The sequence below is a fragment of the Actinia tenebrosa genome, unplaced genomic scaffold, assembly GCF_029948245.1.
Source record: "Actinia tenebrosa isolate PJP-AT-01 unplaced genomic scaffold, QUT_ActTen_1.0 PGA_scaffold2__45_contigs__length_23673736, whole genome shotgun sequence".
Taxonomy (NCBI): domain Eukaryota; kingdom Metazoa; phylum Cnidaria; class Anthozoa; order Actiniaria; family Actiniidae; genus Actinia; species Actinia tenebrosa.
This window is the reverse complement of record NW_028292579.1, coordinates 16,182,432-16,201,197: the sequence shown is the minus strand read 5'-3', so window position 1 is coordinate 16,201,197 and position 18,766 is coordinate 16,182,432. Positions and strand designations below refer to the sequence as shown.

Sequence of the window (18,766 nt, the reverse complement as noted above, 5' to 3'; positions counted from 1 at the left end):
CAGCCCTTTATGCTTTTAAATGCTCCAGTTTCAACTTTGCTATGGATAACCATTAATGAAAACTACTGGGCAACCAGTAATGTATGTCATCCTCGTTAAATAAAGTCAATTTATTTTTATTTTATTTATTAGCGGTCAGTCATCCTCATACGAATTGACATAAATTTGACTTATTACACAACTTTTAGTTTGACAATTAATTGAAATAATTTATTAGCAAAACTCACCTACTCATACATAAACTGAGGTCTTTTACTTCAATACATATATACATTAAATTTAATAAAATCAAGTTTTCATCAACCATAGAAAAATAACAATTAATATCTAATGTGTATAATTTGAACACTGCACTTTACATGCTGCTAATAAATATGTGAAACACTGTGTGTATATATATATATATAATTTACTTAACAAATGAAAATATTTGTTAATGTGTACACCTAATGAAATACTGGGGACAAAAAATCAAGGAACCTCTTTTATTTTTTGTAGAAGTGGTTTTGGATATATTCTGGAATTTATACCACAGTGCTATGGGGGCTACAATTTTGCTGCTATGTCAAATTACACTCGAAATTGCATTTTCAAGGGTCTCAACTTCAAAATTTTCAAACCCCCCTACGGTAGATGCCCCTGCCTTTGGCCATTGCTAGCCACAATCAAAATTACGCTCTGCGGTACCTGCATAAATTATAACAGAAGAGTGATAATAGAAAATATATAAACTCTTGTTATGGAAATTAGAGTTTTGTTTAAAAAGTATAGATATGACTAACTTTGTCCATCTCAACTATCCAGCTGAGCAGTGAATGCTGCGCACAAAGCATGATTGGACAAAATGACAAGCCCTAAGCTAAAAAGAATGATTACAAGCAAACCTGGCATTAAAGTGAAATTGTTTTTATTCTTCCTTCCCATACTTCTGGTTCTTGTAAGCATGTACATCATATTTTAGTCAAAAAAAAGACGCAAAAGTTAGGTTACAGTAGTCTGGGAATAAGGGCCGGCGGCAAAAAAAGCTAAATGCACTGTGATTGGCTAAAACAAAATTCACTGCTCAGCTGGATGCTAGTATGAAAAATATATCATATTATAGTTAAATACATAGATTGTTATCACACAAGACATTACAAATGAGATTTCTAATTACCTGGAACACTGTATAATGACAAATACCACACTATATGATAATAATAACCATTATTTTTCTTATAAATATTTTTTATCTTGTGCCATTTGGCAGCCAGTCCATAGTGTTCTTTAGTTTGTCATAACTCCAGTGCATCTGGTGCACTTCACTTGCATGACGCTGCCGAGTTTCATCTAATTCAGCCAGCAGGTGGTCGTTAGTGGCAACCAGAGATCTAGAAAAATAGTTGATATTATCAGTGGGTTGTTGGTGGGGCGTCAGTGGGTTGTTGGGAGGGCGTCAGTGGGTTGTTGGTAGGGCGTCAGTGGGTTGTTGGGAGGGCGTCAGTGGGTTGTTGGGAGGGCGTCAGTGGGTTGTTGGGAGGGCGTCAGTGGGTTGTTGGGAGGGCGTCAGTGGGTTGTTGGGAGGGCGTCAGTGGGTTGTTGGTAGGGCGTCAGTGGGTTGTTGGTAGGGCGTCAGTGGGTTGTTGGTAGGGAGTCAGTGGGTTGTTGGTAGGGGGTCAGTGGGTTGTTGGTAGGGTGTCAGTGGGTTGATGGTAGGGTGTCAGTGGGTTGTTGGTAGGGTGTCAGTGGGTTGATGGTAGGGTGTCAGTGGGTTGTTGGCAGGGTGTCACTGGGTTGTTGGTAGGGTGTCAGTGGGTTGTCCAGTCGTACGAGGGTTGATTTTTTTGGTAGAAACAATATGAATGTCCCACCTGTGGCTCTCTTGTAACATGTTTGTTAGGTCCTGTAGCTGCTCCAAGTTTGAATTTTGTTGAGATATTTGTTGATTAAGTGATTGTACCTTCTCTTCTAAGCTGTTGTTCCTCCTAATAAGTTCACCTAAAGTGCAGACACAAAAGATGAGAAATGATAGGACTACACCTAACGTTCTTATGTTAAACTACCAAAATCATTTTATTCTGTAAAATTTAATGGCACTTTATCTTAACAATTTGTACAAAATATTGTGGAGTTAATACTTTGACATAATCAAGTGCCATGCTATTTGATAGTCAAACAAGTTAATTGTGTACTTCATGACCAGCCGACACGTGTCAGTTGACTATCGCTCGACTGTTGGTTGACAGTTGCCCGACTATCGGCCGTCTATCGCCAACTGTAGACCAACAGTTGGGCAATAGTCGACCGACACGTGTTGGCTGGTCTTGAAGTACACGATCACTGTCAAACAAAATCTATGCTATTAAAACTTTATTTTCAATAATGGCTAGTTACCCAGTTGTTTTTCTTGTTCTGTTGCAGTCAGATTCCTTGCTTCCAAAGATACAACTTTAGCCTTCAATAAACCGTTGTCTTCCTGTACCTCTTTCAGCTTTGATGTGACAATAACCTTTGAAAAGAAGGTAAGATATTATAAGACCCCTTAACTGGGCATTACGTACTATTAAGACAAACTTTACAATGTAAGGGAGTCAAAGGTTTCTTAAAGGTTGTGCACTCATATCTTGCCTCAGGAGCTAGCCTCGGGTTTGATTCCTGGACTCACCATCACAAGTGAGTAGAGTTTGTTTAGGTTTCTCCCTTCATTCAAGGGTTTTTCTATCAGTTATTTGGTTTTTCTCCCTTTGCAAAATTTTAAAATTTGAGAGTTAGCCATGGCCTGACTTTGATCAGCCCAGAGGTTCTTTCAGGGTTCGATCTGTGAGTTAGCCATGCCCCTGACTTTGATCAGCCCAGAGGTTGTTTCAGGGTTCAATCTGTGAGTTAGCTGTGCCCTGACTTTGATCAGCCCAGATTTCGTTTCAGGGTTCAATCTGTGAGTTAGCTGTGCCCTGACTTTGATCAGCCCAGATTTTGTTTCAGGGTTCAATCTGTGAGTTAGCTGTGCCCTGACTTTGATCAGCCCAGAGGTTGTTTCAGGGTTAGATTCACGAGTTAGCCATGCCCAAATCAATTAATAGATCAGCCCAGAGCTTGTTTCAGGGTTAAATATCTTTTTTGTAATTGTTTGAAAAAGATAGCATTCCAGACCTAAAAAGGTCTATTTATAAGCCTACTACAATACCAGTTCTTGGGATGTAGCCTCCAGGGAGCCCCTTACACCTTCTTGACCTTTGACCTTACTGCGCATGCTTTCAAGGTCTCTTTGTTGTTCTGCCATTTGGTCTCTTAGCCGTGATAGCTCCATAGTTCTCTCAGATAATTCTGCTCTTAGTTTATCACTGGTACCAGGTGTTGAGGGATGATGTGTGGAAGATTGAGATGAAAGAAGTTTGAGAGCCAAACCTGCAAAACATAAAATAACCTCTCTGTAAAATATTCTCAAAAGATACTTTGGTAATAGTCCCCTTCACAGTTCCCTGCACCATCTTGAAAGGTGCAGGGAAAGTCTCTATCACTGCAAGGTCAACATCATTCTCGCTTCAATGCATAAGCATGGTTACCTTTCAATATGGTGCAGGAAACTGTGAAGGGACTATTGCACTAAAAAAAATTTCTTCCAAGGTTCTCTGACCAAGTGTATAGTAAATCAGGGGTCCCAAACATTTTTCACTGGTTTCAACTTTTTGAATTGACAGCTTTTAAAAATAGAAGGTCTGTGTGCTAGGATGCAATGTAATCTTGACAATAAGATATTTTCAAGATTATTTTTTTAGCCCACCACAAAGTTCTACAGATTTTTTTTCAATAAACCTTTTTGTGAACAGTTTCTACATTAAAAGTTTATCTGCTATGTAAACTTATTATAAGCTTTAGAACTATGTGAACTTCAATTTTCAATATTACTCCAACCCAGCTGTTTTGTAATGTTATTTGTTTCTTCCAATCAAAATAATATAACAGACACCAAGTATGTCATACTTTTGATTCAAGCACCAAAAGACCCATTAGTCCCCTTCACATTTCCCTGCACCATGTTAAAAGGTAGCCGTGCCTTTACATCAAAGCGAGGCGAACTGTGAGCTTGCAATGATAGAGACATGTAAATAATTGTCCAAGGTGTTAAAAACAGGTCTCTATCATTGCAAACGCATTGTTCGTCTCGTTTTGATGTAAAGGCACGGCTACCTTTCAAGATGGCGCAGGGAACTGTAAAGGAGACTTCCTAGTTCTACTTGCCACATAGCTATTGTTTTTGTAATATTGAGAATTATGTTAACTATAATTTGACAGCAAGTATTTTTGCTTCAATATTAAAATAATTCGTAATTACTTTGAAACTTTGAGTTTCTGTGCAGAGACTTGGATCCATTCCAGTACCTAAGACAAAAAGTTTGATCAATATACACCTCAATTGTAATGAGTTGGCTAATCCTATCAATACACAAGGTTAGTGAGTTCTCAAAACCTCTGTAGATGGTCATCTAACTATTTACCTTATCAACCACTTACTCACTCATGAGCAGCGTAATGCATGTCATAATTGTTGGTAAATAGAATGAAAAAATATAATAAATTAAAGATACTTTGGATTTAAATACTCATAAGCACATTAGCTGCACTGACCTGTCAACTAAATCTAGTAGTTTGTTGAGTACTTCTGTCTGGGAATTCTGCTCTGTATCAGCCTGAGAAGAAAGAACAGACATTTTAGCCATTGCTCAGCTCGAATCCAGGATCTAATGGATGAGAATCAAAGACTTATTGGCCTACAATGTCAACTTTTTAGGCCACATAGATTGGCTTAGTTTGGGAATAATTGTTTCTCATTTTAGAACAACCATGCTAAAGGAATAACATAAACAGATTTAGCCATCATAATGATGCCTCAACCAGATCAGTTATTCTACCGATACTAGCCAAAAGCCAGGTGCAGCGGAACCAGGGCCCCCCCCAAAAAAATTGGTTCTTAGTCATTGTTTTATGGCACATGCGTCTGCAATCAAACAAAACATTGTCATTATCACATAGTGTTAAATACTACAATCTTCAGTGCCCCCCAAAGATTTTTGCAGTGCCCCCCCCCCCCCCCCCCCCAAAGATTTTTAGCTTCCACCTCCCCTGAAAACAATCCTCAAATGATAAAAGGATTGCTGCCAAAATTGTCCTGGTCATAGTAAACTCTGCCTGGCTATGATCTTTCATCTATTTTAAGCTCTTAAGTATTAATGAATAATATAGAAATAATACAGCTCAAGGGACTGACATCTGAAAATGGAACATAATGTATTTATGAAATAAAAGTAACGTACCATAATTCATTAATAATTTTATAAATCGGTCACAACTACATACCATTCTTGATGAAATTAGACCATCTTTACTGAACTCTCTCAGAGGTGACGACATGATCAAATCTTCAGAATATTGTTGTCCAATTCTATCAGCAAGCTGTCCTTGTGTTTGCTGAGGAGATCTTTGCCTTGGCTGACTGCTATGTGTTGATCTTTCATGTGCTTGCCCAGAATCCAGATCCCTATCATATTCTATCTCACTCCTTGTTTTGTGGTCTTGGCGCTTTTCAGGTGAAAAGAAATCATATGTTCTTGCCGACTCCTGTGAATGACCAACATGTTGTCCAGTACCTTGGTATTTCCCTTGATTGACAGCTTGGTCACGTGATCTTGTACTTCCAAGACCATTAACGTAATCACTGGCCAAAGGATTAGCAGTGAAATGTCCTCTTGTGTTTGAAGTCGAATAAGCAGAGGACTCGTCAGTATACTTTAGATGTTGTTCAGGGTTATCTTTGAGGTCGTCAGCAAACTGGACATAAACTCTGTCTTTGATACGTGAAGGGCTTCTTTCATTCCTGTTTGTTTGTGTATTTTCTGTTCTGTGCTTCTTTGGTGTTTCGACTGGTTGCATCATCCTGTGGATTTCTGTTCAAAGGATCAAAAGGTTTCAAAGTTTCTGTTAAAGTTTATTGCTTGGTATCAATCATATGAATGAATCTCAATAATCTTATTACCAGCCTACAATGACAGACAAACAGTGCCCATCACGTGCTATCAACCAGAGTATTGCTTGCATGGAATCAATAATTTGAATGAATCTCACCAAACTACGATGATTAGTAAACACTGCCCATCATATGCTATCAACCAGAGGGTATTGTTTGGTATCAGTAATCTGAATGAGTCTCATTTATACCAGCCTACAACGACAGTCAAGCACTGCCCATCATGTGCCATCAACCAGAGAGTATTAGTGTCAATCAGCTGAATAGATCTCATGGACATAAGATCTTATTACCAGCCTACCATGACAGGCAAACACTGCCCTCCATTCTTTATCATCCATGTACATGTCTACTGAAAACATGCCATTCAGTAAGTAAAAATTAACATTCAACACATCTAGGCAATACCAGAAAAGACATCTATAGGAACCTATATAAATTTTAACACCTTCTTTCTTGACTTAAGATCTGCCAGGAATAATGGGAAGCAAAAATCTTTTTTTTTTTAATTTGGACTCATTATGTTCACCAAAAACGTTAATGACAGCCCTACATATTTTTATTATGAATGACATACCATCTCTAGTGAAGTCATCCAAGTCAGGCTGTCTTGCTGATGAGCCTGTCACTCTTCTTGGTTGGTTAAGATCGCCGTCAGTCCTTGCTATCATGTCCAGTATAGCAACATCATCTTCTTCAAAGGCTAGTTAGACAAGATATCTAAAACTTAGTACAAGTGAAAAAAACTGGAAAAATGCATGTCAAAGAAGGATGACAACATCATTGTCACAGTACCACTGCATTTGTCAGAAGAGACAATTTCATTTTAAATCATTTTATATCAGGTTTTCTCTGAATGTTTCTATTTTTCTTAATTCCCATCCTTCCAAAAGTCAGCTGTCAAATTCCAGTTCAATCCAGGTTTTAAAAGTATTTACTGTTAAAGAATTGGAAAACGAACCAGCAGTGGAGGTGGCATGTGAAAATTTGAATGGGACCTTTACTACTGGGAAAAAAATGCAGGCTTAGAACAGGATTTCAACCCATAACCTTTGTGATACATCTGCAATGCTCTACCAACTGAGCTATCTAGGTCACACAGAGCCGGTCATTTGTGGGTTTGTGCAGTTTGCAGTTTGTAGTTGAAAGTGTTTTACCATTTTTTTTTTTTTTTGTATTTTATTGTGTTTTACCATATGTTTACATACCTGTGTTCCTTGGTCCAAGATTGCGAATCATATCAGCCCTTGGAATTGATTTTCTATACAATCACACAAAGTGATAATAATTTATTATTACCTAGTATTAATCTCAAAGTTGTAAGGTCATCTATTTACATAATTTATTTTACCTTTCATGTTCCATTTTTGGGTTAGAAGATAAAATATTATCATTGAAATCTGAAGCCTGAAACAAATGTATTAAAACCATTATCAAGTCAATCAAACTATCACTCTGCCATGCCACTGAAACATCTACTGGATTGTGCTTGAAAAAGACACTTCAAGTTCCAGCAAAAGTTTATACATTCAAATGCAAAAATGAGCAATTTAGATGACAGATGCATTGGTACATAACTGTCTTGACGCAAGTGCAGTTGTAGAGTGCATTACAGTTATTGTGATATGTCTGTAATGTACAGTGAGGTGTCTGTAAGTGGTCAGCCAACACCTTACACTTACATTATCAACCACTTGCCAATACCTTACACTTACATTATCAACCACTTACCAATACCTTACACTTACATTATCAACCACTTACCAATACCGTACACTTACATTATCAACCACTTACCAATACCTTACGCTCACATTATCAACCACTTGCCAATACCTTACACTTACATTATCAACCACTTACCAATACCTTACACTTACATTATCAACCACTTACCAATACCTTACACTTACATTATCAACCACTTACCAATACCTTACACTATTACATTATCAACCACTTGCCAATACCTTACACTTACATTATCAACCACTTACCAATACCTTACACTTACATTATCAACCACTTACCAATACCTTACACTTACATTATCAACCACTTACCAATACCTTACACTATTACATTATCAACCACTTGCCAACACCTTACACTTACATTATCAACCACTTACCAATACCTTACACTTACATTATCAACCACTTACCAATACCTTACACTTACATTATCAACCACTTACCAATACCTTACACTTACATTATCAACCACTTGCCAATACCTTACCAACCACTTGAAACGTTACTGTAAGTGTCTCCAATTAGTGCGAAAGCACTAGAACGACTAGACACTTAAATAAAAGTGATTTATTTTATTTTATTTTTATCACTATACACTCTGTAGCTGCGTATTATTAGATGTTACCGGTGTCTTATTCAATACTGCTTACTTGGTCTGAGGTAAAGTGCATGATAGCTGCTCTTCTTTCACTGTCTCTAACAGACCTGTCATCTGGACAAACAACAACAAACAATACCAGCAATTATCTTTTGAGAAAGACAAACAAACTCAAACATATTCACCATCTTATGTAAAAATCTGAGGAGATTTTTTACCCAACAAATCTGACAATAGATCTGTACCACTACTGCTGTATTAATACTTACCTAGTCTTTTAAGGTTCGGCAGCACGTGTACAATGTGAAGACGATAATCTGGTTCACTTTTAGTCACTGGGTTTAGACGCAGGTCAAGTTCCTGCAGAATACCAAAAATGCTACAATTAAGTTTTAGAAAAAATGAAACTAAAACTAATTTGGCCAGTCATTGTGACTGGTGATTGACCAGCCATTATCTTTAGTCCTGGATTATTGTACCTTTAAGTTCTTCAAGTGTTGCAGTCCACTCAGGTCCCTTATAGTTGATATATTGTTATAGTATCTTTGGTATTTGTCAAGGTGAAAGCATCATGGAGTCAGTTTGAATAATGATAAATCTGACCAACAACTTTATGTATAATAGAACTATAAAAATCCACCGAACGCATAATTTATTACTTCTATACTATGTCTATTCTTTGCGTACATATTTATGTTGTTCAACTTACCTATAGAGAAAAAATATCGCTCTGGGATCCTCACCAGTACCCTACATTTCATATTTCTGTGTTACCAGAGTGGTTGGTCCTTGTAGTGTAGTGGTTAACACATCGAACTGGAATACCGAAGACGTGGGTTCAATTCCCACCAAGGGCATTTGATATTTTTCTCTTATTCTCTCTATTTTCATTACACACACCAAACGCATAATTCATTACTACTATAAGAATCTTAAAAGGATACAAATTAAGATTTTCCAATACTTGCAAGTGTTCTAAACCCTAAAAAGATGAACAAATAAAAACATTTTATACTTGAATAGGGAGTTGACACCACAGGATTCTTATGGAAATAAATGTGAAAACATCCATACTTTCACTTCCCCCGTCCCTCTGCAAAAGCTTTTATAATGGGGGAGATGGGGCTGCAAAAATAAGTTACGAAACCTTGAAGCTTATTTTCTCAGAAAGTTTTAAATTAAATTTTGTTGGCAAAAGTTTGAAACAAACAGTATTTCTTTTAAAATATTTTTAATTGGAGTGGGCTTATTCCAAGAATGAAGGGTGGGGTGTGGGGTGTGGGGTGGGGGTACCAGCATTGAATAATGAAAGATCTATTGTACTATTATTAAAGCATTAGTCCTCTTCAGCTTGGACATAAATAGAAATGAAAAGACATTAAACCCAAGCTAAAGGGTCTTTTCCAATACATATTAGTCCTATGCTTTAACATGTAAATACAGCTATGTACGCAATATCAATAAGGTTGTGGAATGATTTGTTCCATGTCGATACCAAGCCTGAATATTGCACTATGGGCGATGTGAATCCAATCAGGGGAAGGTCACAACCATATGTAATTTTACCCACCCTAGTGTGCATATTTTTCCAACATATTTTCTTCTGTGTTGACATTATTTAAACATGAATGTGTAGAAATTATCCATACACCCCCCCCCAACAGATGAATTTGGAATTTCCAAGACGTGGGGGTCAGAGAAAGAACAAAATTACAGAGTTTGCATGGAAGTAAATTGGAATTTCCAGGGGGTGGGGGGGGGGGGGGGGGTTGAATAATTTCTGGATCTACACAATCTATAATCAATTGCAAATACTGGTAAACAACATGCAACAAAATTTTCATTAACCTCATTTTTAAAATAGCTGTATTAATATTAAAAAACTTTTCTTATTCAAGATCAGGCATTTTATGTTTAATCATTAGCCTACTGACCTCGATGTTGTTGATAGAATTCCTTGACAAGTCCAGATTTTTGAGCCGCATGAATCCTCTCAGAGCATTACCCACAGACGTGATCTTTTCTTGATATGTGCCAGGTAACGACAATGATTTTACGTCATCTAATAGAACAACAAAAATAGGAGACCATGCAGTTCAATCACATACAGTTGAAATTAATTAGAAAATGCATCAATTGTTCAACTTCTTGCCAGAATCATATAACAAACAACTTATAAGACGTGTGCTATCATCTAACATGGCTGTATAGTTTTACTCCTCACTGTTATACTGGGTGACTCTTAAAAATACTCATTCGTATCAGATGCTTAGCTCACTAATAAGCTTTACGTAAGAAATGAAGTTCATAGATATAATACAAGCTAGCTTTGATTGGTTTATGTTATGTTATGTTAGATGAGAGTATGTAGAATGCAAATGTCATTTCTTTTTCCACGATTACATCTATCTATTTTTTTAAAACAATAGTGTCATAATAGATTAAATTGTTATCAGGACCTGTACACACTCTTTTCTGCTTTTTACAAATATACAACTAATATGCAAATATTTCATGTTGTACTGTATACCAAAGGATTAAAGCAAATTGCTTAAAACAATTTACAAATTCCTAAGGTGACTCTAGCAAAATTTTAATAAAAAGTTTACTGTAATTACTTATATCCAAATAATATTTTCAATTTTTCTTTTAATTTTTTAAAGAAAATTACCGTTCAAATTAAACATGACATATGTTTATGTTTTACAAGTCGATCTCAGTTTACCTAATTGTTAATCAATTTGAGCCTGTGTGTTTATTCAAACCTGCCGTACTTTTATTAATTAGTGACTCGTAAAATATTTATTAGCGTTGAGAAAAAAATCTACCGTAATTTCCAAAGATCATTGCCTGATATTCTAGGATAAATATTGCTAGTATTAAAAGGACAGTTGATAATTAATTACATGACTTTTTGGCGATAACAAAAGACGAGTTAATTTTGTTTTGATGTCAAAAACACAAAAGTGAGAAAAGCACTTCACGATAGGATAAAAACATCAAAAGTATGAGTTTCTAAGGCGAGTTCAGTTTCAATAAACCCAACTAAAGCGCATTCTATGAGCGGCAAAGGCAGTTAAGGTCCGATAATATTGATCCATAGTGTTTAAGGTTGTTTCACAATGACTCGAGGTGTAAAAGTGACAGCTCAAATGCTCTTCTCCACAGGAATGCACTTCAAAACAACCACATCTAATCGCGATCAACTCGACCAGCAAACGATCGCTTACTTCCAAGTCCTAGCTAATGGATGTACTAAGGCAGAGGTAAGAATATAAGACAAATAATTTACCTAGATGGTCGTGTTTTAGCTTGACTCGTTCACGAATCCAACCTTCGTCAATAGTGAGCGCCATTTTTTCAAACGTTCAGAAGAGGACTAGTTACCAGGACTCCTGGACGTGATGTCGCCGCATTACCCACAATCCTCCGGACGCAGAAAGCAAAAAAACCGCGAAAATTCATATGAAATTGAAATGCAAAAACATAAGGAAAACAAGAATTTTGAACTTTTTTTAGCTTTCCCAAGATATAAATACAATGTTATGGGAACAGAGTGTATAATATATTTTCAATACAACATGTTTGCAAATTTCCAAGTTCTGAGAATAACCAAACAAAGTTGACAGAAAATGGCAAACTCGCGGGAGCAATTTCCCCGCTGGCTGCTTGGGGCATCGTAACCATGCACAAAGCACCTGTCAAAGGTATAATAGATGAATTTTTGAGATGAAATATGCAGCTATTTTTTTAAAGGAGCCAGGTTGGTGAAGGTTTTGTTCCATGCTGCATGTTGAATATTGCTTAAGAAGACCGAAATGCACTGTGAGCGATGCAAATCAGAGAAAGCTCACAGTAATATGGTGGAATTTTAACAAACTTAGCGGCTTCGTCTACACGTTTTACCGGTATATTTTCTTCTGTGCTGACATTATTTACATATTAATATGATAAATTTCCAGTTTGGTAAGCAACATGCAGCATGCAACATGCATCAAACTCTCTTTTCTTTATTTCTTATTTTCATTATATTTTCGTCTCAAATACACTGAAGATGGTAAAGCTTTTTAGTTTCACCCAGTTTTTATCGACAAAAAATTGCTGAATTCAAATATATTCGTTTTCTTAATTCCCATGTTCTTCGTTTTTACTTCAGTCTAACTTGGCTATCGTATATCATCTATTATTTCTTCTAATAATTCAGTTCTGTTTCTGTTATTGCTCGGAATATTCCAGAATGGTTTGACTTGTTCTTGAGCCATGCCTTTTTCTGTGTCTGTAGTTTCATTATTCTTGATTGTTTCTGAATTTTTTGTTGTTAAATTTCTTGCAGGAGAAAATAAATCGAAAAGATTTAAGAGCTTGTTTTTGCTCGCCGTTTGATTTAAGCTTATGTTTGTTGTCCTCAACATTCGGTCAAACTTGATACCATTGAATTTAGTTACATTTAAAAATATCTTGCCCTGTGACGCATTTTTAGAGTTCGCACTCAGAAAATTACTGTCGTTCTCATTTTGTGCTAGATTTGAGTTATTTCTCCATTGAAAAGTTGTTGCTGTGTTTGACAGCATACTTTGGCCTACTGACGGCCCTTCAGTGTTGTTTGAAACTTCATTTACATCGCTGAGCACTTCAGTACCATTCAACACATCTTTTCCCATTTTGGACTGGTTTATTAAAGAATCTGACTGCTGTAAAGCCAACATTTTCGCGTTCTCTGTTTTGTTAATATCCATAAAATACGTTGCATTGCTTGAGTCCAAGCCTTCCATGTTTGAAGCCCTTGCATAATTTATGTTGACTTTCATTTTCGTTCTGTTTTTCAAAGATTGTTCATTATTACTTTTGCTGATGTTGAAAAAGGTTCCCTCTTTGTTTAATTTATCGTTGCTGTCAATTGTAAACGAATTATTCCTAAATCTTTCAATAGAATTGTTATACATCGGCATTTCCATGGTAACAGAAGGCTGACTCGAGTTTCCTATCACATGACCAGTCATATTGATCACATGACCTGTCATATTAACCAATTGGATTTTTACTCTCGATGATTGGTCTGATGCATTAACCACGTGAGTTATATTCATTATCTGATTGGTTGTATTTATCACGTGCTCTGCCCCACTTATCACGTGGTATATATTGGATGTCACATTTTTCACTTTCGGCTCTGTTCCATTCTTTCCCGTCAGAATTTGATTCCAATAATTTACGATAGATGTTCTTATCTTTTGGAGATATCGATTCTTGAATTCTTCTTTTAACGATTTGTTTGCGGTTGGAAATTGGGCTGCAAAAGAAAACATAGTTAACCTTATAATCAAAATTTTTGAGTTTGAGGAAGATAACCATGACTAGTATTTCTTACTTTTTATGCTTAGTCAGAGGAAAGCAACATGTAGAGTTTGTTAGGTCTCTCCCTTGATTCGAGAGGTCAATGTCTCCGGTTTTCTTTTCTCCGCGCAAAAATTAATTAATACGCTAAATTTCGATTCAATCTGTGAATCTGTCTTTGATCAGCCAGAGATCGTTTCAGGATCCAATCTACGAGTTAGCCGTGTCCGTGTAGAGGTCCTGAAGGGGGGGAGGGGGTTCCTAATCCCATTTCCCAGCCACCATTTTGACCAAATCCCATTGTTCCAGCCTATGTTTTGCTCGAATCTCAATTCCATTCCCATATTATAATATATTTTTTGTTTGTGAATACCATTCCATATGTGCATATAATCCAATTTCAAATCAAAAAGGCGCATCCTAGTTCCCATTTTATCCTGTCACGACCCTCCGTATACTTTCGATAAAATTCATGTTTTGGCTAATGCCCCTCCTTCCTAGAAGTCTAATTAGAAAGCCTGCAAACTGAGAGCCAAGCGACTTAAATTAACCACTTTAGCTAGTCTGAATAAGTCTATCCCTTGAAAACAACGCGTGTGTAATGTATCCGGGGTGGAACTATACTGTCAAATACTGAATGGCGCTGTACTAAAACGCTTGCACGAATAATGAATAATAAGGATTTAGATTTAAGGAGCTTAATTAATGATAACGATATCGTGTAATAAAAGAATAATAAATAGTCCAAAAAATTAGTAATGAATACGGAAAACGTTTACAGCAATAAAACATGTTTTGAGTGAAAAATATCTAAGTTCATTCTATTAGTATTGGCAAGTTTTGCTTGACTTTAAGAACCTTTTCAGCGATTGGTATTCAGTTTAAAACATTGTTGTATTTTTATTCTTTTCTTCCTAAGTGACAATGGTCTCTTGTTTTTTATCATTTAAATTATTATTTCGATTCCTTTGTATCTTATCATCGTTCGTGTGTGTTGTTCCATCACACACACGTAAATGCCCTAAGGGGCACCACATCAGGAAACGAACCACTTCACATTCGTTTTATCTCTTGTACAAAACGGGCACTTGTGTCTTTTCGTCGTCAAGTGCACCAGTTGAGTACGTGGTTTTCACTATATCTTTTCATTTTTACGTTTATTAATATATTGATTACTTTGTACGGACAACCTACGTACACGTTTCTTGCTTTTCTGTTGCTTTATACACATTTCAATGTGTTGCCTTTGTCTTTTCCTGGATTAATTTGTTTTTATCGACAGTTTTTTTAAAATAATTTTTGTTTTTTGAGGTCGAATATTTTCTACTTTCAAAAACGATTAAAAAACGATGAATAAAAGAAAAAGCGCGTCCAAAAACCTGACTGACGTTTTCCACTTAACTTAACATGTAAAATCGTATTGGTTAACTTTCCTCAAGTATTTTTCTCTTCTGGAAATAGCTTCATCAAATGAAGCTTTAAGAGGCTACTTGTGTGTTTAATTTTTTTTTTTATAGAGAGATAAATTCCTACAAGTGGAAAACTTGACCACTTGTCTTTATAATCTTTTATTGATAGAGTATGAAACGCATGGTATATCTTTCTGCTGCTAAATTAATTTTGTTTAGCCATTCTGCTGCTTTAGAGGCAACGACATACCAACGAGATACCATAGAGGAATTATATAGGAAAACAAAGCGCGCGCGAAAAAAAATGTTCTGTTGCATTTTTTAACGATTTTTCTACTCTTTCGTATTACGGAGGACATTATCTTGATCTCGAATTAAACGAATAATTGATTATTTAGTTTTTCCGATTTTATTTTCACCATTGAATTTTATCTAAATTGGGCTCCCTGTGGTTTGGGGGGTCAAAAAAAAATACGTTGTTTGTGAGAGAGAGAGGGTGGGTGGGGGGGGGGGGGGGGGGGGGGTAAAATCTCAATGTAAAATTCCCATTGCTAACCCACTCCATAAATTATGAATGCCTTACTTCTAGTGAAACACGCATTACCTTTCCATTGCTTGTTTAGCCATTCTATTGCTTTGAAGGCACCACCCTTCTCTCCATCATGATAAAAATCCACCGCTAGGAAGTTAGGCAGCTGACCAAATGCTCGCTGGCACGTAGTGAGTTTGTCTTGTAATGTAGGGAACGAATTAAGGCATGGGTCTAGGGGGTTGGGTATCGTGCCAAACCAGTTTATCAGCACAAGGCTCCAGTTATCATTATCGTGTACGTTGTATTGGGATTCTGCTCGATCTACGCAAGTCTGGAAGGCAAAAACAACGACGACGAAAACGATAAAACCATGTAATGAAAAAGATGACGAAATAACTGGGATTTTTTTGTAACACACGCAGTTATGCAATATGCCTCACGGTTATTCTTTATCTATACTTTTTTTGTTTTCAAAGGAAATGCAAAGCCGTATCATACAACTGTTTCTCAGCATACAAAAATGCGCAAAATGTTGTTAATAAAATGCGCACTCGTGCAGCAATAATTAGTCAACTTTGCAATCCGAAAAGACTTTATTTGTACTCAATATAAGCGCGCAACGTATAAAAAACTGGTGATGACATAATTATAATCATTCCCTGATACCTTGGTCGTTATTGATAATATTAATTTCAGTGGCGTAAAGATAGCATTGTATGTTGATAACGTCATATAATCTCACCTTAGTGTCCTGTCCAGGGTGTCCATAACGGTTCTCCCGCACGTAGTACCACATATTATTCTCAGTATAGGGGAATCCCCCTAGACCATTGTTATTGAACACGACCAGGCGTCCAAGCGTTCGCATCTCTTCAAGCGTAGGCCAGTCCCTGTACAGTGACCCCCAGTGTTCGCTTCTCAGCACATGAACAGAGATACGAGCCTGGTCAAATACACGCTTCAGGACGGTGGGATTTCTGAGGTAATCCTCAAATATTATTGTGACCACTTCACGGGGGTTGGTCTCTAGGAAGTCACGGATTCGTATCAAGGTGTCGAGAAGGTCGGTTGAACCGCCCCAGAAACAGACGGCATGGCACAGTCGAACCTCCGCCTTACCCCACCCTGGATGGTAAAAAGAAACACAAATAACTGAGACGTTTGCACGCATGCATTTTGTAACCCCTTCCTAACGTCTGCGCGCATGATAGCTAAAGGATTTTTAGCCCTAATAATATTAGTAATCAAAAATTGAAGGGGTTTGTTTTGTTTTAGATTGCTTACCAGGATAGATATCCAGCATGAGTCCGCGCACACCGTCTTTGAGTTGCTGCGCAACGCTGACCCGTTGATTGTGGACCCAGACCGCGTACTCGACGCCATTGGAAAAAGAATTGTGGGTAACAAGAAATGCTACCTTGTTGTAAGGACGTCTGTAAAACTGTTGAAGGTAAGAATATATACAACAATTAATATCGCAGCTTTATAGATTAATTTGAGTTAATAGATCACAGCGCAGCCGATTGCAAAAAATACTCGATCCATAGTTCATGAAGGAAAACGGCCAGGGTAGATGTTAAGGTCATAATCGCTCCTCAAGATTTCAAACTGTGCGGCAGCTCTACGCATTACATTGTAAACTAGTGTTATTCAACTAGACACCGAACAAAATGTTCACTAGTTGCTTAAAAACTCCGGCCTAAAAAACAATCAGTTAAAAACCTCGACCTTACCTCTTCGTCTTGATCTGGTATTCGACCTAACTGACATGTCAAATAGGGTTCAGCACAGAGCGTGCATTCTAAACCAGTACCACACTCGAACCCCAAAGAACATCGCTCATTTTCCAAGCGCGGGGAATGGAGACATCTTTGAGCACCGGGCTGGCAGCTCAACCCAGGACCACACGAATATCCGCCAACACAGGGTTCATTGTAACGACGTAAGGCGTGGAAACAAACCTTTGATTTGATGGAATAGTTGGTCATGTTATTTGTCATGTTATTTGTTTACTTGCTTTGGCTGTAAGCTCAAACCATATAGTTAATAGCTCATAAATATGCTCAAACTTACGAATCCTTCTATGATCTACAAAACTGATCGAGAAATGTTGGAGAATCAAGGGAGAGATCTAACAAACTCTGCTCACATGTAATGCCGAGTCCAGGAACCGAAACCTGGAATCCCCCCCCCGAGTTGATATTCCGCAATAGAAATTAAAATCGTACTTCACCTGAATTCCTGGTTGACAAGTAAGACCGCTGCCACACTCATATCCCGCCACGCAGGGCTCATACAGACGTCTTGGCACGTGATAACATTTCTGGATTCCCGGATGACAGCTGAGTCCCCTGCCACAGGGCCTGGTAAGGTGACAGTGATCATTCAGTTGTCCCGGAGACACACACCGCTGGACACCAGCCTCGCAGGTGTTTGGCGCGCGACACTGACACAAAGCCCAGCAAGAATAACCTACGTCACCATTACCGTTACCATGACGACACGAAAAGAACCAAAAACTTGCAACAGGTGGAAGACAGGTCAAGTAAAAGACGACTGCAAAAAGGCTTAAAAACACCATAAATCGTCTTTTATCGGAAATAAAATACGTCTTTAGGAATTATTACTATTGGGTATTCATAGCTTCAGATAAACAATCAATTAATAGTTGCATTCGTATCCGTGGGCTTGGAAATTACCGGGCTTGTTTGAAAGAACAAAACATCGTATATGTCAGTCATATCACTTCATCTGTCTCATCATCCATTAAGATCATTATTTGTTCCATTTACAGCTAGTAATCGGATCTTAACCTCCAGTTAATTTTTCTTGGGCTGATTTCCTTTGTAAACCCACTCTTGGTTTATCGCTACATCAACATCTTGGCCATTAAGCCGTCGTCGATCTTCGGTCGGTCGTGTTCTCCTGAGTAGGTCAGTTAGGACTTAGTCGTTGAATGAGAAAATATGACTAAAATAGCCTCCTTTACCTTCGTCATGTCTAATTACTCTCCAAGGAAATGACTTTAAAAGTACGTCGTTCTGAACCGAAATAACTGATCAAATGATCCTGAAGAAAATAAATCTGGCTTTATTAGATTAATAAATAGACAACTACTAGGCTTGATGGGTCGATTCT

At 37.3% G+C, this 18,766-nt stretch overlaps 2 protein-coding genes and 1 non-coding gene across 3 annotated transcripts; 1 reads left to right on the top strand and 2 right to left on the bottom strand.

The window, feature by feature from the left end:
* Positions 1 to 346: 346 nt before the first annotated feature.
* On the bottom strand, positions 347 to 11,717 carry LOC116298757 (centrosomal protein of 72 kDa). The gene is made up of 16 exons (XM_089034350.1): positions 11,646 to 11,717; positions 10,288 to 10,415; positions 9,298 to 9,335; positions 8,833 to 8,896; positions 8,623 to 8,713; positions 8,406 to 8,467; positions 7,353 to 7,408; positions 7,210 to 7,262; positions 6,579 to 6,704; positions 5,335 to 5,921; positions 4,606 to 4,667; positions 4,313 to 4,359; positions 3,164 to 3,384; positions 2,374 to 2,488; positions 1,851 to 1,977; positions 347 to 1,370 (listed from the first exon to the last, which is right to left on the bottom strand). The coding sequence occupies exons 1-16, from the start codon at positions 11,707 to 11,709 to the stop codon at positions 1,229 to 1,231; spliced, it is 1,983 nt and encodes a 660-aa protein (XP_088890476.1). The 5' UTR covers positions 11,710 to 11,717; the 3' UTR covers positions 347 to 1,228.
* Positions 9,139 to 9,210, top strand: Trnas-gga (transfer RNA serine (anticodon GGA)). Its single transcript has one exon. It is a non-coding gene; the product is annotated as a tRNA-Ser (tRNA).
* Positions 11,718 to 12,519: 802 nt separating the features above from the next.
* On the bottom strand, positions 12,520 to 18,307 carry LOC116298762 (uncharacterized). Its single transcript, XM_089034126.1, has 6 exons — positions 17,862 to 18,307; positions 17,362 to 17,589; positions 16,913 to 17,069; positions 16,371 to 16,753; positions 15,701 to 15,959; positions 12,520 to 13,643 (listed from the first exon to the last, which is right to left on the bottom strand). The coding sequence occupies exons 1-6, from the start codon at positions 18,207 to 18,209 to the stop codon at positions 12,520 to 12,522; spliced, it is 2,499 nt and encodes an 832-aa protein (XP_088890252.1). The 5' UTR covers positions 18,210 to 18,307.
* Positions 18,308 to 18,766: the final 459 nt, after the last annotated feature.

Excerpts from the sequence above, each read along its gene's own strand:
- LOC116298757 (XM_089034350.1), bottom strand. The coding sequence starts at position 11,709 with ATGGCGCTCACTATTGACGAAGGTTGGATTCGTGAACGAGTCAAGCTA. Across the intron at positions 7,409-8,405 it reads TGCACTTTACCTCAGACCAA|GCTTCAGATTTCAATGATAA; the intron begins GTAAGCAGTATT and ends CATTTGTTTCAG. Across the intron at positions 1,978-2,373 it reads AGAACAAGAAAAACAACTGG|GTGAACTTATTAGGAGGAAC; the intron begins GTAACTAGCCAT and ends TCTGCACTTTAG.
- LOC116298762 (XM_089034126.1), bottom strand. The coding sequence starts at position 18,209 with ATGGTGTTTTTAAGCCTTTTTGCAGTCGTCTTTTACTTGACCTGTCTT. Across the intron at positions 17,590-17,861 it reads CTTGTCAACCAGGAATTCAG|GTTTGTTTCCACGCCTTACG; the intron begins GTGAAGTACGAT and ends ATCAAATCAAAG. Across the intron at positions 13,644-15,700 it reads GCTAAACAAGCAATGGAAAG|CCCAATTTCCAACCGCAAAC; the intron begins GTAATGCGTGTT and ends TTTCTTTTGCAG.